Source organism: Octopus sinensis, linkage group LG14 (assembly GCF_006345805.1).
Source record: "Octopus sinensis linkage group LG14, ASM634580v1, whole genome shotgun sequence".
Lineage (NCBI taxonomy): Eukaryota > Metazoa > Mollusca > Cephalopoda > Octopoda > Octopodidae > Octopus > Octopus sinensis.
In genome coordinates, this window is record NC_043010.1 from 9,406,473 (window position 1) to 9,430,564 (window position 24,092).

Sequence of the window (24,092 nt, forward strand, 5' to 3'; positions counted from 1 at the left end):
AGAAGAAGAAGAAGAAGAAGATGAATAGTAATAATAATAATAAGTATCGAAGGCAGTGAGCTGGCAGAAATGATAGCACACCAGGCGAATTGTTTAGCAGTATTTCATCCATCTTTGCAAGAAGGTCGCAAGCTGGCAGAAACGTTAGCACGCTGGACGAAATGCTTAGCGGTATTTCATCTGCTGCTACGTTCTGAGTTCAAATTCCACCGAGGTCAACTTTGCCTTTCATCCTTTTGGGGTCAATTAAATAAGTACCAGTTATGCACTGGGGTCAATATAATCGACTTAATCCATTTGTCTGTCCTTGTTTGTCCTCTCTGTGTTTAGCCCCTTGTGGGTAGTAAAGAAATAGGTATTTCGTCTGCTGCTATGTTCTGAGTTCAAATTTCGCCGAGGTCAACTTTGCCTTTCATCCTTTTGGGGTCAATTAAATAAGTACCAGTTATGCACTGGGGTCGATATAATCGACTTAATCCATTTGTCTGTCCTTGTTTGTCCTCTCTGTGTTTAGCCCCTTGTGGGTAGTAAAGAAATAGGTATTTCGTCTGCTGCTATGTTCTGAGTTCAAATTTCGCCGAGGTCGACTTTGCCTTTCATCCTTTTGGGATCAATTAAATAAGTACCAGTTATGCACTGGGGTCGATATAATCAACTTTATCCGTTTGTCCTCTCTGTGTGTAACCCCTTGTGGGTAGTAAAGAAATAGGTATTTCATCTGTCTTTATGTCCTCAGTTCAAATTCTGCCGAGGTCAACTTTAGCTTTCCTCCTTTTCGGGGTGGGGGAGGTCAATAAATTAAGTACCAGTTGCATACTGGGGTTGATCTAATCGACTAGCCACCTCCCCAAAAATTTCATGCCTTATGCTTAGAGTAGCACAGAATAATAATAATATGTTATTATCAGATGTCCTTCTTCTGCTACAGGGTCATAAGGCCAGTTTCCCAGATTCTGTGGCTTAAGAACTCCTACAGATAAACATGATGCCAGCCCATTGCCGGACTACTTATTTCTGCTGGCTGAGTGGACTGGAGTGAGGTGAAATGAAGTGTCTTGCTCAAGAACACAACGCATCGCCTGGTCCAGGAATCAAAACCACAATCATACAATCATGGATGCAACAGCTTAACCACTAAGCCCCATACCTCCACCATGTCAATGAAGGAATAATCATTATATCTCTAAATATATTCTAAGAAGTTTGGTCATATTTTCCATATTTAATCCCAATTATAAACTTTGCTATATTGGCTTCTACCTACTGTAATATTTTCCACCCTTATTCTCCTTTATTCTCTGGCTAATTAGGTATGGTTTCAAAATAATAACTGCCACATAATTAGAAGTGTTAAATCATAAATATTTAGATGTTCATAGAACAATATGTATCAAAACATCAATATTTAATGGCAAAACAGCAATATTTTCACTTCAAAGAAAGGCAAGGTAGAAATGAAGAAGAGGAAAATATATACAAGATGGTATTAACATAATTAATGCAAGAATTGAAAAGTAAAGTCGGAATATTTAAGTAGTGACAAATTTTGGTAAATATAGAAGACAATTTGGGACATATTTCAACCTAGTTCTGACCTTATTAACAAAGTAAGACTTCTTTGTACTTGGTGAATCTGTGAGGTAAAAACCTCTCTATATGTGTACAAAATTGTACATTGGCTGGTGTAGTAAAGCAGAATTGTTTAGAAAATAATTAATTCAGGGATGCCAACTGCATGAAAAACAGTAGTCAATTTAGTGTTAATAAATCTGATGCAAGGATCGTCGATGTTCTGTGTAAATAGTTACATCTGTGAATCCATTGAATTGTTCTAACATATTTTAGTAGATCCTTGGGCAGGAAAACAACTTCTTTTTCTCTCTGGATGGCAAAAACATATCTATGAGGTTGAAAATATCTGTGGAATGACTAAAAACTAATGCTTAAAAGCCCCATAGGGATCTATTAAATTATACCAAATAAACGTTTTCCAGTTATAAAATATTTCTTTTTTATTATCGGCACAAGGCCTGAAATTTTGTGGGAAGGGTTTGTTGATTGTATTGACGCAAGTTCTCAGCTAATTTCATCAACCCTGGGAAATGAAAGGCTAAGTCAACCTTGGTGGCATTTGAACTCAGAACATGAAAGCAGATGAAATGCCCCTAAGCATTTTGTTAAATGCATTAACAATTGGTTTCAAATTTTGACACAGGCCTGCAATTTGCGGGGAGGGCTAAGTTGATTATATCAACCCTGGTGCGCAACTGGTACTTATTTTATTGACCCCAAATAGATGAAAGGCTTGATGATATTTGAACTCAAAATGTGAAGACAGATGAAATGCTACTAAGCATTTTGTTTTTGTGTTATTCTGAAGTAAACTCTAGATCATAATTGATCTCTTTTAATCGGAAATGTTTCATAGATTCGAATACAGGTATGTGGTTTGAAGCTCACTTCACAACTGTATTACAGAACATTTTTTTGCGGTTAAGTTGACTGAGCTATTTGGGAATTAAATGCTACTTGAGACAAAATATCAACTGCTAATTTCTTGGTTAATTGTTTGACACCCAGTCTACCCAGCCAACAATTCCCTTAACCCTTTAGCATTCAGATTACTCTGTGAAATGTAAAGCCTGTTTAATTACATCATCATCATCATCATCATCATCGTTTAGCGTCCGCTTTCTATGCTAGCATGGGTTGGACGGTTCAACTGGGGTCTGGGAAGCCAGAAGGCTGCACCAGGCCCAGTTTGATCTGGCAGTGTTTCTACGGCTGGATGCCCTTCCTAACGCCAACCACTCCATGAGTGTAGTGGGTGCTTTTTACGTGCCACTGGCACAAGTGCCAGACGAGTCTGGCAAATGGCCACGATCGGATGGTGCTTTTTATGTGCCACCGGCACGGGGGCCAGGCGAGGCTGGCAACGGCCATGAACGGATGGTGGTTGCCAGTTTAAATTAATTGTACAGCATCTTGTAGCTCTGAGATTTTGATGATGTCCCTGTTTAATTTTAGAATGACTTTGTAGGGTAGGTGTGAGAGGTCAGAGCTGGCTGGTTTGAGCATAAAACAGGAAGACAATTTGGGCCTCGTATGGCCAGTTTAAACATTTAAGGGTTAAACTGAATCCATACTAACATTAGAAATGTCAAATAGTAATTAAAAAACAAATAGTAATTAGTATAACTTACCAAGGAGTTCTTCATAGTGATTAGCATCTGCTTCAGTCCAGCCATGTCCAGTGTAATTACAGGAGGATACCTCTGACATTTCATTGTAATTTCCGAGAAATTCTGGCTTAAAAGAACTTTGTATTCTTGGCCCATCATATATTATGACCATATCATCAAGGAAGTTCTATAAATTTCAAAACAAGTTTTTATAAATTTCAAACTAGACAATTTGAAATCATTTACATCTAACAGAAAGAAAAAAAAAACTAACTCATTCAGATCTTAAATAATAACTAGGAGTCAGACATCACCGAATAAACATATCATCATCATCATCATCATCATCGTCATTTAACGTCCGCTTTCCATGGGTTGGATGGTTTAACTGGGGTCTGGGAAGCCCGAAGGCTGTACCAGGCCAGTCAGATCCGGCGGTGTTTCTACAGCTGGATGCCCTTCCTAACGTCAACCACTCCATGAGTGTAGTGGGCGCTTTTTATGTGCCACCAACACAGGTGCCAGACGAGGCTGGCAAACCTATAAGCTTTGATAATAATTAGTTGGATTTATATTGTGAGATTGTGATACCAGATCTTTAGGTGTTGGGTTTTATGAGAAAGGCAAAAGGAAAAACAAAACAAATGGCAGTGTGTGATGAAGCAGATCTATCAAATACAAAAGAATGGGGGAAAACAAAACAAAACCGAAACATCAAAACATTGATGATGATAATAAACAACAATGACTGCTATCAGAATTTGAGGTGGGTTTTTTTACAGTGAAACGTCTTTCCAGTCACCATCATATATTTGTGTGTGTGTGTGTGTGTGTGTGTGTGTGCGATAAGGTGATCGCTAATTTATATCTTATCACATGTATCGGATTGTTTCCTTCAGAAAACCCTTTAGGTGTTAGTGACTGCCTATCATGCTGAGCTTTGTAAATCAAGATCAACTTGGTCTAAGATCAGAGGTTCCATTCTTATTCATATTTAACCCACAGTCCAGCTTTGTATTACACACACACACACAGACACACATATTTATATGTATGTGTGTATGTATGCATGTATGTATGTATGTATATATGCGTGTATGTATGTATATATGTATGTCTGTATGTATGTCTGTATGTGTATATATATATGTATGTATATGTATATATGTAATACAAAGCTTAACTGTGGGTTAAATATAAATAAAAATGGAACCCGCAGAGAAGTTCTATGATACTTAAATTTATTTCATTACTTGTTCCAATCATTTGTATGGCTATGCTGGGGCATCAGCCTCAATACTTATTTATTTATGTATTTATTTATGAATCAAAGTTCCACTCACGAAGTTCCACTCACAAAGTATAGGTTAACCCATAGCTATTGTAGGAGATACTCAAACAAATTGCTGTGCAGTGAGATTGGACCCAGTAACCTGTTGTTTTGAAGCAAACATCTTAACCACACAGCCAAAATCTCTGCCTACAGTTTGTTCTTTGATCAAGCACACTACCTTTACTCGCTATCAATCTCCTTCCAATAATGGTAATAATAATTATAACGATTGCAGTAGTTTGCAATATTAATTCTTGTTCATAAAAAAAATAATACTCAAAAAACATATTTCAATAATATTTCTGTTAATGACAAAGACAGGAAAAAGATATAATACTTCTTAAGTTTGCATTTCTTTGATCTTTCTATATTATAACCATGATGCAGTTTATTTTCTATGATCACAAATTATATCTGAAATAGCTCATCATATTGTTTGTCCTCTTACAAAAAGAAAAAGTAAAACAAATCAGTCTGAAATATATTTCAAAGAAAATATAATACATTCCAATAATATTCCTGTAATTTTACAAAAGTATTTATCAATATTCTATGTATTACTGTCACTGAGATATCCCCCCCTCCCGCCTCCACACTTCCAGAATTTTTATACATTTTTATGTTTAAATGGTAATTAATTCTTAGCTTAACTGTAATTCCTTGTCTTTCAAGATTTCAATTTTACAGTTGATTAACCGTTTTCATGCTGTGTTTTTTTTATTTTTATATATATGTGTATGTATATATTTACATATATGTAATAAAATAAATGTAGTATATATACCAAATAATATTTGTATTTTGCAAACCAATCATGTCTTTCTTTTTTATTTTACAAATGTGTAAAAGCGCAGGAGTGGCTGTGTGGTAAGTAGCTTGCTAACCAACCACATGTTTCCGGGTTCAGTCGTATATATATATATATGTATGTGTGTGTGTTTGTGTGTCTGTGGTTGTCCTCCTAGCATTGCTTGACAACCGTGCTGGTGTGTTTACATCCCCGTCACTTAGCGGTTCAGCAAAAGAGACCGATAGAATAAGTACTGGGCTCACAAAGGATAAGTCCCGGGGTTGATTTGCTCGACTAAAGGCGGTGCTCCAGCATGGCTGCAGTCAAATGACTGAAACAAGTAAAAGAGTAAAAGAGTAAAGAGTAATATATTTCAAACGTGTAAAAGAACAAAAGTAAAAGGATTTAATTTGTGTGTGTGTGTGTGTGCATGTGCATATACCCTTGTCTAGACATCATGAGGTAATTGAACATAGCTTTCATACAAGTGATGTTGTTCATATCTAGTCTTCCATGGAAAATATATCTGACCATAGGAAGTATAACCTGGAAGCAGGTGAGTGTTGGTGGCATAAAGGTCATCCAGGAATAGGAAATTTGATTTAATAAATCCCATCTAACCCATGCAAGCATAGAAAAGTCGACGTTAAAATGATGATGTCGATGATGACGATGATGATGACAATATTTGTAAATAACTGTATCTATACTCACACACATACATACATACATATATTTGGTGGACTTACCTGTCATAAATGATAGATGAGGGCTCTGCAACTTCTTGCTGAAACACCTGCACAGATGATTTGCTTATAGTGATTAAATGCTTGTGTTGTTTAATAGCTCACATGTTTGTTTCAAATTGACATTACCTGTACAGGTGCATGATATGCTACATGTCTGATGGTGTGGTCGCAGACCAATGTGGAATGAATTATTTTGCTGCTCATTAGTGCAACACCCCAACCACTAGGTCACACATCTTCATATATATATATATATACAGGTGTTGCTTTGTTTGCATCTCCATAACTTAGCATTTCACCAAAAGAGATCAATACAATAAGTATCAAACTTAAAAAAACGTACTGGCATTGACTAAAGAGTTTTTGAAGCAGTACCACATCATGGCTGCAGTCTAATAACTCAAACTAGTAAAATGTAAAACACACACACATGTGCAAGGAGAGATAGTTATAACTGTTCTAGTTTATTGTAATTTTAGTATAGCTTTACTGACAAGCTAACCTTTTTGTTATTTCTAATTGAAGAGGATGGCTATAAGAGCACATTGAATACATCCTACTAAACACTGTTTGCCACTACTAGCTTGTTTGCACAATACAGTTGCGAGGTGAAAATAATTTGGAAGCTCACTATGCTATAAAGATTTATGTGAAACCGGGTACAGATGCCACTGAAATGGGGTGCTTATGGATTAACTTGTGTGAGCTGAACATTGGGCCTTTGCTGACCTTAGAGGCCAGGGAAAGCAAGTTAATCGGGAACCTCATGATCTCCTTTTCTGTGAGTAAGGGCATCATCTACATCGGCTGGGTTTCCTCTTATCTTCCTCCTCCTGTTGGTGTGTTTACATCCCTGTAACTTAGTAGTTCGGCAAAAGAGACCGATAGAATAAGTCCTAGGCTTACAAAGAATATGTCCTGGAGTTGATTTAACTAAAAAGGCGGTGCTCCAGCATGGCCACAGTCAAACGACTGAAGCAAATAAAAGAATAAAAGAATATATTGTGTGTTTATTTACATTATGTACATTATTTACATTATTTACATTTGACGGGTATTTGTCCTCATCTTGTTTGTTGTTAACACATTTCAGCTGATATACCCTCCAGCCTTCATCAGGTGTCTTGGGGAAATTTCGAACCTGGGTTCTCATTCCTAAGGTATTTTTCGATGTTGTTGTTGTTGTTGTTATTATTATTATTATTATTATTATTATTATTATTCAGGTCACTGCCAGGAATCGAACTCAGAATCTTGGGGTTAGTAGCCCATGGAGATTAAGAGTTCACTTCCAGACAGTGACCTGAATAATAATAATAATAATAATAATAATAATAATAATAATAATAATAATGATAACCTCTGAAAAATACCTTAGGAATGAGAACTCAGGTTCGAAATTTCCCCAAGACACCTGATGAAGGCTGGAGGGTATATCAGCCGAAACATGTTAACAACAAACAAGATGAGGACAAATATCTGTCAAATGTAAATAATGTAAATAATGTACATAGTTCCTCATCTCTTAAATATAGAACTGTATAATGTGTCTTGTGTGAACAAAACAGATGTACAACTGCTACTGTTAAGTTTAGAGCTCTATATAGATTGTCATCATCCAGTCTGCTTCCTGTAGAATGGTTAAGTAAGTACTATACTTAGTAGTATTACTATTATGATGTACCTAGCGACTGTAGGAGAAATTACAATAAACTAGTTTATATTGTTTGTTCCTACACACCTAAGAAAAATCTGTATTAACTTGTGTTTATCAAAATTTTTCATCTCTCTTTCTCTTTCTCTATCTTTTTCTCTCTATCTCTCTCTCTATATATGTGTGTGTGTATGTATTCGTATAGATATAGCCACATACATGTACATACATTTACATATGTATGTGTTAGTGTGTGTATATATCCATATGTATACACACACACACTCACACACACATGTATGTGTATTTGTACTCATTAAATAGTACTATAAGCTTCTCAAATTAATTAGTACTACAAGTACTATTTAATTTTCAATTAAATAGTTCTATAAGCTTTTCAAATAATGCTTAATTCTATGTCCAAGATAATATCTGAAAATAATACCTTTCTTGCAATATGACCACATGTTATATTCCTTTTGCACAAAAGATATCTCACAACTTATTCCTGAAACAAAACAAGAATTCTCCAAGAAATAAATGTTAGTAAATCTATAATGAACAAAAACCAATCAAGAAAATCACTTACTTGATGTTTCCTTTCTGTTTGCATATCACTATGTATTCTGGGAGTGGAACCTTTCCAGCTGTAGGCTAACTCATGCTGCTTGCAAGATTCTTGTTTTGAATTAAAATCCTGTGAATACGAATCATTTGCTGCAGGTTGGTATAAATGTTCCTGTTGCTTCACTCCTTTAAGAGACTGTGATGAGGCATTTTTCCTCTGATAACACAGTAAGTTTCTTTGTTTGTTAGTTCGTACGACACAAAGTGCTGTAATTACGACAATGCTTACTGAGAGTGCAAGAGCCACGAATATCACAATTAGTACGAGATAGATGCGTACACTATGGGGCTCTTGCTGTAGAAACATGCTTGAAAACGAAGAGGTAGCATTACTAACAGTCACTTTTAAGGATAAATTAGTTGATGTGGCTAATATAGGTGAGCCACTGTCTTTAGCAATGATTTCAAGGTGATACAACCCGGTATCTTTCTGGAATAGTTGCCGCGTAAAAGAGAGCACACCTGAGTATTTGTCAAGCTGAAATAAATTCTTTTGATTACCTGCTGATATTTCATATTGAAGAAAGGCATTAATGTTAATATCATCATCCACAGCTCTGAGAACAGTTATGTTTCTGGATCCCCAAGAGTAAAAATAAACGTCCATTATAAAATTGGAGTGACGGGGGAAAATAAAGTAAGGACTATTGTCGTTTTGGTCCAAGACAGTTACGGTTGTATTTACAGTATTATTGAGAACTGGAATCCCTTTATCTTTCACAAGTATTTGAAAATGATATTCTTCTTGTTCTTCTCGGTCTAAAGCGTCTGTCGTTGAAATGAAACCAAAGTCAGAAATTTCAAAAGGCAGACGTTCTCCCTTCTTTGATAACAAGAAATAAGACAGCTGCCCTCCTGGGCCTAAATCTAAGTCATTTGCACTGACAAGTCCAATGGGGAAATTTGGCTTCTGATTTTCATGCACGGAAAATTTAAATTCATCTTTAGAAAATTCTGGTCTCATATCATTGATGTCTTCTAGTTCTATAATAACTGACTTGTTTGTCTCTAAAGGAGGCGTCCCATGATCTCTACAAGAAATGGTGAAATTTACACTGACTTCCAGTTCTCGATCTATTTCTTCTTTGAGAATCACTTTATATTTATTTGAACCTAAACTCTCGAGTTCAAATTTCTTAGCTCTGAGCTTACAATAAACTTCTCCATTTTTTCCAGCATCATCATCTGTAATTTTAACAAATGCAATGAAGCTGCCAATTTCAATCGCTTCAGAAATATACACCTTTTCTTCTTTTTCTTTTGAGATGAAATTTATATCTATTTTTGGTGCCTTGTTTTGTTGGTTTATAATGTTTACCAGCATCAGTGCTATGGAACTAAGAGGTGGGTTACCTTGATCTGTAGCTTTGATGAAAAGCTTGCATGACTGGTTCAATTTAGAATTGAAATTTTCTGTAAAGAAAAGTTGACCTGTTTTTTCATTCAATTGAAAAAAAGATCTATTTATCATTGAAGTTTTTGTACTGAAGTGGTAGGAAATTTTCCCATTGTCTCCAGAATCTTGATCAATAGCTGACAATGTGGCTATTGGTTTGCTCCACTGATGCTTATATATAACAGTTATATTGTATACATTCTGAACAAAAGATGGGGCATTGTCATTAATATCTTCCACTGTTATCAAAATTTCTAACTGGCTTTTCTGCGATGGAAATCCACTATCTTCTGCAATAATTTGAATTTTATATGAATCATTTTTCTCTCGATCAATTCTTTCATTCAGTCTTATACCAAGAGTTGATGTGCTGTCTACATTTTCAGAAACTGTGAGTTCAAATGGATCACCTTCATGTTTTAGAAGTTTGTAATTAATCTGAGAGTTCAAAGCACCCACATCTTTGTCCACTGCATTAGGTATGTGTTTAGTGATGCCTTTCCCATCCCCTTCAGAGAACCGAAGTAAAATTTGGTCCTTTAGGAACTCAGGTTTATGATCATTCACATCACTTATTATAACTTTTATTTCTAATATCTTAATAAACGATTGTTGGAACCTCACTGCAACAACAATTATTCTAGAACATTCTTTATCATATTCACAAAGAATTTCTGCATCTAAAGGTTGAATGGCATAGAGTTTACCTGTTTGGGTGACATTGAACAGATGGAAATTTGCATTACCACCCTGTTGTAATTGGCTAAACCAAATCAATTTGTGCCTGTTTGAAAGGATTCCCTTTTCAGACTGAATATCAGTGGCTACATCTCCCAGATACGTAATTGGATTATTCGTCTCCTTAACATGGTAGATAAGATCAATGCACAATGTTGTGCATACAGCTGAGAGGATTAGAAATAATACTTGCTTTTGCATCTTGATGTTCCTATGTAATACATCAACATGTCCTTTTCAAAAGAAAGGCTGTACAAACCACAATTCATGCTGGAATATAAAGCAAAAAGATTACAATTTTTCGCATCAAGCAATCTTTGAAGTTTCTAGTTTATTTTCATAGCATCTTGACTTAAGCAAACATTTTACAATTCAGGCACTTTGGATTCTTTGAATGAAGCAGTTCAACATATGCATTTATGAGTGTGTCTGAGTGTGCATTTGCGTATGCGATTATTTATGCATGTATATATGTTTGTATGTAGGTATACATATCACGTGATCACGTGATCACGTGACCGACCAGACTATCAGATGTTGCTACACATCGCTGGTCACAATGCGTTCGCATTGTTTTAGCCTTCGAACGACGCCACCCCGCTGGCTAAGCGAGCAGGCCGACAGAAGAAAGAGTGGGAGAAAGAGTGGTGAAAGAGTACAGCAGGGATCACCACCCCCTGCCGGAGCCTCGTGGAGCTTTTTAGGTGTTTTCGCTCAATAAACACACACAACGCCCAGTCTGGGAATCGAAACCGCGATCCTCCGACCGCGAGTCTGCTGCCCTAACCACTGGGCCATTGCGCCTCCACAGGTATACATATATACATGTATATATATAGACAGTAGCAAACTGGGTCTAAAGATATTGGTTGCCAGGGGACTAAGGGGGCTTACCTGCAACTTCAAAGTGGCCAACCCATAACTACAATGATATCATTTAATGTTTTTTGCTTTTTTTGTTAGAAGTATTCTTTTCACCTGTCTACAAACACAGCCAGGCTGAAATAATTAATGCATTCTTCCAGGAGTAAACAAAAAATTCTCAAACCAAGGGCTCCTTAGATATTAACATGGGCCCCCATATATGGATTCTAATGGCGCAGGTGTCCACTTGCCATCGGGCAAGCTGGCAACCTGGCCAGTCCGCCACTGCATATAGACATAGTCTTTCATTCTTGTATTCTTTTATTTGTTTCAGCATTGCTGGGGCACTGCCTTGAAGGGTTTAGTTGAACAAACTGACTCCAGTATTTATTTTTAAGCCTGATATTTATTGGACTCCTTTTTGCTGAACCACTAAGTTACAGGGATGTAAACAAACCAACACTGGTAATCAAGTAGTGATAGGGACAAACAGAAACACAAAGACACAAACATACACACACATGCATACACACACGCACACGCGCGCACACACACACACACATACATACAATGGGCTTCTTTCAATTTCTGTCGCCCAAATCAACTCACAGCACTTTGGTCAACCTGGGGCTACAGTAGAAGACACTTGCTCAAGGTACCACACAGTAGAACTGAACACAGAATCAAGTGGTTGGGTAGCAAACGTTTTACCACACACACATACACACACACATACACACACATTTAAAATACATATTTTCAATATGTATGTGTATTTATATATGTGTGCATATGTATATATGTGTGTGTGTGTGTGTAAATGCATTCACACCCATACATATACATACACACATGTACACACGCATGCACACACACACCACACACATACACACATATACATAAATATTTCTTTCATTACATTTACCAACTTTGAAAATTATATTTAGCCAACATCTTATACTCTGATACATTGAAACAGATCAAGGATTATTTATGAAGTGAAAACAACAACAACAAAAACAACAACAACAACAACAACATTATAAGAGAGTCTAGTATATCAACAAACAATTCTTTATCATAGGTGATATATTTTGTTTCAAAATTTACTTAATATATTACTGATCTATAAAATAATCTTTCATAGATTTATATGATATCAGCAGTGTTATATAAATGATTTTAGATATTTTTTTTTTTATGAATACTTACAACTGAGAGAAATGGAAAACGATTTCCATAGCAATCTGCTTTAAACTTGGTTCAGACAGAGTATCTGCTGACGTATGCTTTCCGTTATTTTTATACGTACATAAATTGTTGAGCTGGAAGAGTTGTTTGGCACGCCAGACAAAATTAGTCAGTGGTATTTCATTGGTCCTTACATTCTGAGTTCAAATGCCACCAAGATAGACTTCACCTTTCATCCCACACGGCCAGAGCCACTATGGACTTCCTGTGTCAGCACAACTTCAGAACCAGGCCGGCTCTCAGCCTGAATTTGAACCCAGTTCAACACTTATGGGATGAAATCCAGAGATGGCTGAACCAGGTGGTCCCAAGGCTGACAACTCACGTGAAACTGAAAGCAGCTTTCCTCTGGGTGTGGGCACAGTTGCCAATGGCTTTTGTGAACCATCTTATGCACTCTATGTACCAACAGTGTATGGCCATTTTGAACACCCAGGGAGGGCATACACAGTATTGAACATGTCACGCCCTACAATCTCGATATGCTGGACCCACCCACCACAAGAACACATGACAATGACCCATAGACTGTGGTCAAAGTGCATCCAAGAAAAATGACTTTATCAGATTTATAAAAATTTATCTCTGACATAATGAAATTAAAACATATTTCTCTGTCACATATGTCTCGTGTTTCTTTTGCAGTTCAGTGTATGAAAGGTGGATGTGGAAGTAAGTGTGCTAAAGTGAAAAAGGTGAGAGAGATGGTTACTGATAGAGATTTCTTGATTAAAGCAGTTCAATATACATATTTGTAAAAAAACTTTTCATGGGCATTTGTGTGTGTGTGTGTGTGCATGTGTATACTCTTTTACTTATTTCAGTCATTTGACTGCGACCATGCTGGAGCACCACCTTTAGTCGAGCAACTCGACCCCGGGACTTATTCTTTGTAAGCCCAGTACTTATTCTATCACACAAACACGCACACACACACACACACATATATATACATATATATACGACGGGCTTCTTTCAGTTTCCGTCTACCAAATCCACTCACAAGGCTTTGGTCGGCCCGAGGCTATAGTAGAAGACACATGCCCAAGGTGCCACGCAGTGGGACTGAACCCGGAACCATGTGGTTGGTAAGCAAGCTACTTACCACACAGCCACTCTTGCGCCTATATATATATATATATATATATAAAATTTAAAGGACTGACCACTAAAAGTGGACGGTCAACATGCTAGATATAGACGTCAAAATCGCTATTTTCCACGAAGAATGTGTTCTCAAATTACACATTTATTTGAGAACACATTCTTCATGGAAAATAGCGATTTGACGTCTATATCTAGCATGTTGACCGTCCACTTTTAGTGGTCAGTCCTTTAAATTTTGTATGTAAAAATATTTTAATCTTCGGATTTTTTTAATATGCTATGCCTCTGGTTTTAATTGATTAATATCAATTTCTACCCTTATCAAATTTTATATATATATATATATATATATATATATTATTTATATCAGGTAACAAACAAAGGAAAAAATTCCTTCAAAGTGGTGTGTAAAAGTGTAAAACATCCAATTCACTAGTATATGTTGGTTGAATACCATATAAAAATGTGTATAATGCAAATTACACAACTTAAATTTAATAGAAAGATACAAAATGACAATCCAATACTTTATTTATATTATAATATGATATTTTATGAATATAACATAACATAAACAATTATTTAAAAAATCCAAAAAAAGCCAACAATTTGTTTTGACCTACATACATTTTTTGATATATAAACAATTCAATTCCCTTATATATAAGCCTCATCAGGGCAATTGGTGTGTTGATAGATGAAATTCCGTGTCAAAGAATTCCTGGATTGTAAAAAAATTAATTCAAATGCTTATGTATTATGAGTGTGAGCATTGGCCGTTCAACTACACATCAATTACATTAGAAATTAAAAAACAACAAAATTATAATGTACAAAATAATTAAATAAGTAGAATCTACAATAGGCGCAGGAGTGGCTGTGTGGTAAGTAGCTTGCTTACCAACCACACGGTTCCGGGTTCAGTCCCACTGCGTGGCACTTTGGGCAAGTGTCTTCTACTATAGCCTTGTGAGTGGATTTGGTAGACGGAAACTGAAAGAAGCCCGTCGTATATATGTATATATATACATATATATGTATATATGTATGTGTGTGCATGAGTTTGTGTGTCTGTGTTTGTCCCCCCAACATCGCTTGACAACCGATGCTGGTGTGTTTACATCCCCGGTTCCGCTTACAAGGAATAAGTTCTGGGGTTGATTTGCTCGACTAAAGTCAGTGCTCCAGCATGGCCACAGTCAAATGACTGAAACAAGTAAAAGAGTAAAAGAGTAACTATCAAAATAAATTTCTAAATATCTCATATAATATCAATCCAAACGCGTTTATGTACAAGACAATCTTTCACTATTATAATAGCATACAACAAAAATATATGGGTATATAATTATCAAGTTCTTACTTAATCTAGAAGCTATAGAAAAACGTGTAAAAAAGATATAACTGATAATTATATCTTTAATATACAATAACTCTTCCATATATAATCATATACACGTATTATTGTTGTATGTTATTTTAATAGTTGAATGGCCAATGCTCATGCACATAATTTGAATAAATTTTTTTACAATCCAGCAATTCTTTCACACAGAATTTGCTCTATCTACACACCAATTGCCCTGATGAGGCTTATACATAAGGGAATTGAATTGTTTCATCATCATCATCATCATCGTTTAACGTCCGTTTTCCGCACGAGCATGGGTTGGACAGTTCGACCGGGGTCTGGGAAGCCAGGAGACAGCACCAGGCTCCACTCTGATCTGGCAGTGCTTCTACAGCTGGATGCCCTTCCTAACGCCAACCACTCCGCGAGTGTAGTGGGTGCTTTTTACGTGCCAGGGAAGTCTGGCAGCAACCACGATCGGTTGGTGCTTTTAACGTGCCACCGGCACGGAAGCCAGTCAAGGCGATGCTGATATATCAAAAAATGTATATAAGTTGAAACAATTGTTGACTCTTGTTTTTTTTTAAATAATTGTTTATATTATATTATATTCATAGTATATTATGTTATAATATAAATAAATTATTGGGTTGTCATTTATTTATTGTTTATATTATTTATATGTATATAATTTAAATGTATATATATCATTTATATATTTATGTGTATGTGTGTGTGTGTGTGTATGACTGCGTGTGTATCGTTGGCAATTTTCTTTCTCTGTCTTCCCTTCTTTGGATTTTTTCTATATTTCTGATGAAGAGCTCCGCTTGAAATGTGAAATTCTCTTTCTTTTCTTTCCTTTCCTGAGCGTCCAATAACACTGTACTTTTTCCATGTCCTCGTGTTGTTGTTTTTTCTTGCTTGTTCATGTTTGGATTGACTATATGCATATATGTATAAACGTTTGTGCGTGTGTATGTATGTATATATATATATATATATATATATGTGTGTGTGTGTGTGGTGTGTATACATATATATATATATACAAACACAGACACACATACATATATATATGAGAAGCACACAATATATACACATGTATTGAATGCTTCTTATTTCTTGCAATATAGGTGCTTTGGCATCCTCAGTCACAATTAGTGACAATTAAATTTTTCCTTTATGGTATAATATTGCACCTAACTAAGTGATTTTAAGTATCGGGGATCACATGTGATGGTGGATGGGGGGTGGCTGAGGAAGTGGGATGTATGTATGTATGTATGTATGTATGTATGTATGTATGTATGTATGTATGTGTGTGTGTATGCATGTATGTATGTATGTATGTAAGTACGTATTTATGTATATATGTGTATATATATATATAAATATTTATTTATATGTGTGTGTGCTTGTGTGTGTGTGTGTAACAAATGAAGAATGGAGTAGCTGGCATTACATTCTTCACTTATTATTTATATTCCGTGACAGAACTAAATCATCTGAATTTTCAATTTGTTTGAAACCATTGCTTCCACTGTAGGAATTTCTCTTTTATACAATTTCAGGTAGCTATTGCACTATAAGATAAATGACTAGATTATCTGATCCTTTCTCACTTGCTACACACACACACACCTACACATACACAGGCATACATGCACACACACACACACACACACACATGCACACATACACACACACATATAACTTAAAACCCATGAAGCAGAAAAATAGACACACATATATTTATAAATATATGTACATATTAATTATTTATACAGTACAGTATTATATGAATCACGAAAGTTTCTGGTAATGTTTTCTCTTGGTGAGTTTAGGGTCAGGCATATAACGAATCATGTCCTTAAACCCTTAGGCTTTCAAAAATCACTTCCCTCAAACACAGATGGAAGAATTTTCTGTTGGCCTACTTAACCTAGTTTTTGATCATCATATTTGATGATAAGAATTTGTATAAATATATATTAGCCTCTCCAAAAGGGTTTATAAGCACCAGTGTCTAAGTTTAAAATCACACTGAGAGAATTAACCACTTTTAGATTGGCTCCTATGGTGCTTTTGAGTCAGTAGAACTCAGAGTATGGGGCATGTTTTTTTCTAAGGTTATTGAGTGTGTAGCAATTTGCTCATCTTGATATTATCAGTATATTATCTCTGTAGAGGCCGAAGATAGTTGAAGGGTAAATCAAAGATGTAAAGGTCAACAAGGTCACCCACATCAGCGCTGTCAAATGTTTTTGCAACATCAGCAGAGTTTCCGCTTTACCTGGGATGATCTCTCGATTGACAGTCTGACCCTGGGGGAGGGGGTAAATTTTCAATACAGTACCACGGATGTAAAAAAATTTTGATGAGCATACTCCTGATTGAGCTGCAACTCTGTCATGTATTCTTCAGTCATGGAGATGAAGGGCGCTTCCATTGTGATGACTGCTGCTTTGTCTCAGGGTCATACCTATTTCTTTATTACCCACAAGGGGCTAAACACAGAGGGGACAAACAAGGACAGACATAGGTATTAAGTCGATTACATCGACCCCAGTGCATAACTAGTACTTAATTTATCGAGCCCGAAAGGATGAAAGGCAAAGTCGACCTCGGCGGAATTTGAACTCACAACGTAATGCAGACGAAATACCGCTAAGCATTTCGCCCGGTGTGCTAACGTTTCTGCCAGCTAACCTGTTGACCCAACTTTCCTCACCAGTAATGATCCTTGACATAAAGGATGAGTCATCAGTGGCACACTGATGGAGATCTTGACAGACTTTGTTGTGATGTTCTTTCTGCTCAGTGGCCAAGTGGGGAACAGACTTGGCAGAAACACTCTGCATGTTCAATCCAGATGATAGAATTGCCTGCATGAACTGATACAATAGAACGACAAGATCAGCAATATCATTGGTCGTCCTCTGACAATCTTCACGCACAAGAGAAGGCGGCGAGCTGGCAGAAACGTTAGCAAGCCGGGCAAAATGCTTAGTGGCATTTCGTCTGCCGCTGCGTTCTGAGTTCAAATTCAGCCGAGGTTGACTTTGCCTTTCATCCTTTCGGGGTCGATAAATTAAGTACCAATTACGCACTGGGGTCGATGTAATTGACTTAATCCCTTTGTCTGTCCTTGTTTGTTCCCTCTATGTTTAGCCCCTTGTGGGCAATAAAGAAATTAGAATCCTCATGCACAAGCTGATGAATTTTCTTCCCATTTCCAGGGGTGACCCCCGTGGAAGATCTTCCAGATCGCTGATCATCTTCCAGGGACGTTCTTATGCTTTTGAAGCACCAGTGCCACTCAAATCATTGTGTACAACCCATTGCCTCATTGTTGTAATCTTGCTGAAACATGTTCAATGTCTCTGTAGCAGATTTCCCAAGTTTAGCACAAAATTTCATGTGGGCTCTTCATTCCACCTTCCCGTCCATGACAAAATCACAGACTACAGCATACATGTGATCACAAAAACACAAATTTCACAACTTGCAAAGTAAACACAGCAACGTCACACAACAAACTGCCTCATGAAGGTCACTGCTAGCTCTCACTGCACACGCAACCGTGTGCTGCCATCTGTTGGCAGAACTACAGAACTAGTCTGAGAACTTTTTGATACCACCTCGTAATTTATTTGACTTTGCAAACTTTCTGTATTTACTATTTGTCAACACAGCCATCATTAGTTTCCTCAGCTTCTACAGTTTCACTTTAGCAATTATATTTTGGCTAAGATTTCTATTGATTTCTATAGTCTTTCTGTATCAGTTCATATTTCCTTAATACAAACTGAATGTTTTACTAATCATAATTTCAACAGAAAGCACCAAAACACTGAAATTTGTTGGTAAAAAGTTGAATTCTAAATATAGATAAATAATAATTAACAATTTCTGTTCTCTCAAATTGTGTCTGAGAACGCACTTTGTTAGAGAACATTGTACAATTTTTCTTTTACATCTTGTATATAATTGGAAGTTTTGTATTTTGAAAATGATTAGTGAAAGGTCAGAATCTCTGTCATTAGTCATTAAAAAGAATTGTTTTACTAAAATATCTTTAAGCTTGTAGTTTTTAATGTCAGTTTTTAAGTATGACAAAAGCAAAGCTTTTGATGGTATCGGTAAACAAACTATTAATAGAGACAATATCGTATGGGAACTTATGAAGACAGGCATTGACTCTAACATCACCATTGTTATAATCATCATCATCATCATCATCATCATCATCATCCTCATCATCATCATTATTATTGTCGTCATCGTTGTAACATCTATTTTTCCGTGATTGCACAGCTCAGATGTGGCTACACTGAGGCAGAATTTTCTAAAGCTAGATGTGCTTTCTTGTGCAAGGTAACAATCCTCTAATCTATCGAAGAACAAACAGCTTGGACATGATTATGAAAAAAATCCAATAATAATTGACATTTTTCAATGTGTGTCATTCTATCCATCTATCTATCTATCTATCTATCTATCTATCTATCTATCTATCTATCTATCTATCTATCTATCTATCTATATTATATATATATCTATATATATATGCAGCCTTAATGGCTTTAACTCTTATTTCTTCCATTATAGGTGCTATTCAGTTATCACAATTCATGACGGTAAAAGTTTTCCCTTATGATTTTATTTTATACCTAGCTGCTTATATTAATTTTCACACACACACACATACACATATGTGTTTGTGTGTGTGTGTGTGTGTGTATGCATATGTATATATATATATGTATATATCTAGATATATATATATATATATATATATATATGTATGTGCGCATGTGTATATATATATATATATATATATATATATATATATATATATATATATATATATTGGGCCTGGTGCAGCCTTCTGGCTTCCCAGACCCCAGTTGAACCGTCCAACCCATGCCAGCATGGAAAGCGGACGTTAAATGATGATGATGATGATGATGATGATATATACATATATATGTATGCATGTCCATACATGTGTGTGTGTTTGTGCATGTCTTTATTGTCCCCTCCACTGTTTAGCATAAGTTTAGCATAAGAGACAAATAGAAGTACCAAACTTAGCAAAACGAAAAATGTTAGGGTTGATCTGATCAACAAAACCGTTCAAAGTAGTACCCCAGAATGGCCACAGTCCAATAACTGAGACAAGGTAAACGAAAGAAAAGAAGAATAAATGAACACCAGTCTATCACGTATCTAAGGAAATATTGATTCCACATTTTGGCACAAAGCCAACAATTATGATGGAGGGATAAGTTGATTACATCAAACCCAGTGATCAACTGGTACCTATTCTATTGGCCCTGAAAAGATAAAAGACAAAAATCGACCTTGGCAGAATTTGAACTCACAACATAAAGATGGATGGAATACTGCTAAGCGTTTCACCCAGAGTGCTAGTGATCCTGCTAGCTCACCATCATAATCCAAGTAAATATTAGAAGGGAAACTTGAGACCCAAGCTGTAGCATTTCGGTTTCTTCTTCCATCGACCTTGGCAAAATTTGAACTCAGCTTATAAAGATGGATGAAATGCTGCTAAGCTTTTTATCTGGCATGTTAACGTTTCTTATTTCTTTATTTCCCACAACGGGCTAAACATAGAGAGGACAAACAAGGACAGACAAAGGGATTAAGTCGATTGCATCAACCCCAGTGCATAACTGGTACTTAATTTATTGACCCTGAAAGGATGAAAGGCAAAGTCGACCTCGGTGGAATTTGAACTCAGAACGTAACGGCAGATGAAAAACCTATTTCTTTATTACCCACAAGGGAATAAACATAAAGGGGACAAACAAGGACAGACATAGATAATTAGTCGATTACATCGACCCAGTGCATAACTGGTACTTATTTAATCGACCCCAAAAGGATGAAAGGCAAAGTCGACCTTGGCAGAATTTGAACTCAGAACATAACGGCAGATGAAATTCCGCTAAGCATTTTGCCCGCTGTGCTAACGTTTCTGCCAGCTTGCCACTTTAATCTAAGTAAATATTACAAAGAAAACATGAGACCCAAGCTGTAGCATTCTGGTAACTCTTCCATCAACCTTGGCAAAATTTGAACTCAGATTATTACGTTGGATGAAATGCCACTAACCATTTTATCTGGCATGTTAACGTTTCTGCCAGCTCGCCACTTTAATCTATGTAATATAGGAGCACTCCGTCGGTTGCGACGATGAGAGTCCCAGCTGATACGATCAACGGAACAGCTTGCTTGTGATATTAACGTGCAAGTGGCTGAGCACTCCACAGACATGTGTACCCTTAACGTAGTTCTCGAGGAGATTCAGCGTGACACACAGAATGTGACAAGGCTGGCCCTTTGAAATACAGGTACAAGAGAAACAGGAAGAAAGAGCGAGAGAAAGTTGTGGTGAAAAAGTACAGCAGGGTTCACCACCACCCCCTGTCGGAGCCTCGTGGAGCTTTAGTTGTTTTCGCTCAATAAACACTCACAATGCCTGGTCTGGGTTTCGAAACCGCGATTCTCCGACCGCGGGTCCACTGCCCTAACCACTGGGCCATTGCACCTCCATGTAATCTATGTAAGTATTACAAAGAAAACATGAGGCTTAAACTGTAGTGTGCCTGTTACTCTTCCATTAATCCCTTTCATTTATGTTCTAACATAAAACTTATAATCTCCTTTCTTAAATTTCATTAATAAGCAATCAAATCATGTGGAAGTATAATTCATGATATATGAATGCAAGTGATTGAGCATGTGTGTATGTGTACGCTTGCAATTTAGTGTTGAAATAAATTATCCTCTGTCCATTCAAGGATTCATACAGGGAAATTTATAGATCTCTATTTATTCTTCTGTAACATATTCTAATGATTTAAACATCTATATGCATACTGTAAGGATGGATATATATTTATACTGTAAGCCAATGACATTTAACTGATTTCTTGATAAATAGTAATATCAAGAATAGAAATGATAAATGTGGTGTTCATGCTTTTACTACATATATTTTGTACAAGTGTAGTGACACAGCTATAGCTGGGAATTGAAACTTTATTGTACCCTTAGTTTTATTTTATTATAGTTGTTTATTTTTATGTATTTATTTTATATTATACATCATAATTTGCGAACAAAATTAGAGTGCTTGGTTATAAGTGTTTCCCAGTCACTGGTCCGGAGTATTTCCTGGTGGCAAAAGAGACAAGGGAGTGTCTGTAACTCGATTCTGAACAAATATTATGAGGGATTTCATTCATCAAGCACTGATTTCTTTTTTCCCATTGATGTTTATATCTTTTAATGATGGACATCAGCAAAATACACAAATTTATATACACATCCTTGTTACTTGCGTGAATTTTACTACCCTGGTAACTGTTTACTGAATTTTCCGTGTTAATGGTAAACAAGGGATAATTCATTCATCCATTTACATATATGTATATGTATGTATATATATAAACATGGTTCAAGTTAAGACTTAATGATTTCTACCATCAAGGCATTGACAACCTTGTGAAATATTGGCAAAAAGGTGTGAACAATGAAAGAGAATGTATTCTTCACTTATGTGTTAAAATTGTTGATGAAGAATGAGGAACACAGATTCGGTCCCACTGTCAAATCGTGGGACTGAATTAGTAAGCTGGGTGTCAATTCGTTCAACTAAAGTTTTTTGAGGTAGTGTCTCAGCATGACCACAGTCTAAGGACAGTGACAAGTAATAGGCAAAAAAAAGGAAAAAAGATAAATGTGTGTTTGTGTGTGTGTTGGGGGGATGTGTGGGGGGATGTGAGTGGATATGAGTGCATGTGAGTGTGGGTGTGTGTATGTTTTGTAATTGTTGTACAAGTAGTGTTATTCATTTCTGATATTCTACCAGAACATGTCTGGTCATAGAAAAATCTACCTCAATAAATTCTGCCCAGCCCTTGTAATGGTGGACAAGTGAACGTTAAAACAATGATAATGAAGCTAAGTTCTTTCAAACAGTTCCTGTCAACCAAATTCCTCTCTTAACTAATTGATCAATCTGAGGCTATGGCAAAAGATATTTACCCAAGTTTTCTGCTGTAAGACTAAATTTGGAAACATATACTTCTTAACCTTTCTGCCATGATTCTACTGCACTTACCATACGTCTATGCAAGTATATTCTTGCATATATTAATGCATAAAATTGTAATTCATATATTCCTATTTTGAACCTATGGAACTGTGTTTCCTCTGCAAAAAGGCAAGTAAATATTTTTCTTCATGCAATTGTTGTTGTCATCTACCTTCAAAAATATATTAAACCAGCCATTCTACTGTTTAATTCACCTGCACAGCTCTCACCTAATGTCTATACTCATTTCTATCTTCCTTAGTAAATTTCTCTTCTCTGTCGTCTCTAATTAGTAAGCTGACAGCTAGGTGGTACCTTTGAAGAAGAAAAAAATTCTGTAGAAAAGCCAGGGGAATCCTCGAAGTTTAGATTGAAATATCAACAGATCAAAGGACAGAAATTATTTACAAACTATGTCTCATGTTTCTCAAAATAAAGTTGTTTATCAATAGTTTGACAATGTTTTAACAGTATTTGGCATTTGATATTTTGCTACAGTAATTCTATTTATTTCATGGATATATATATATTTGTGTTCGTATTGCATGTATGTTTGTATTGTATATGAAATTGCATCTACTGTGGTATATGAATATTTATTGTATGAGTTGTTATGTAATGTACCGTATATCATAAAGATTCAAAGCAAAGCCTAGGAATCCATTTTTATAGATATAATGAATGAATAATGTGTTGCACATATACATGTGGTATTGTATATGCAATTACATGTATTATTAATATGTGTGTTCCAGCTGTTTATCAGTTGTTAAAATATTACAAAGCATTATTCAGTGTTGTGCTGCTGCTCATTTCTTAGTAAATAGAAAACTAATGTTTTGATTCTAGCTGCATCTATAGAACAAAAACATTCTAGCATCCTATATCTTACTCCTATTATTCTAAGGCTTTGTTTTCT

At 36.0% G+C, this 24,092-nt stretch overlaps 1 protein-coding gene across 2 annotated transcripts in view; it reads right to left on the reverse strand.

Annotated features, from left to right (window-relative positions):
* LOC115218977 (putative protocadherin beta-18) overlaps window positions 1-24,092 on the reverse strand; it is a 57,046-nt gene that overhangs the window by 4,485 nt on the left and 28,469 nt on the right. Inside the window, exons 1-3 of one of the 2 annotated variants that reach the window (XM_036508606.1) lie at window positions 12,546-12,599; window positions 8,298-10,739; window positions 3,204-3,369 (exon numbers count right to left, since the gene is read on the reverse strand). In XM_036508606.1, the coding sequence (XP_036364499.1) occupies window positions 3,204-3,369; window positions 8,298-10,670 (2,539 nt within the window). In that variant the 5' untranslated portion in view covers window positions 10,671-10,739; window positions 12,546-12,599. Of the gene's footprint in view, window positions 1-3,203; window positions 3,370-8,297; window positions 10,740-12,545; window positions 12,600-24,092 lie in introns of those variants that run through there. The other variant, XM_036508605.1, reaches the window with a different exon arrangement.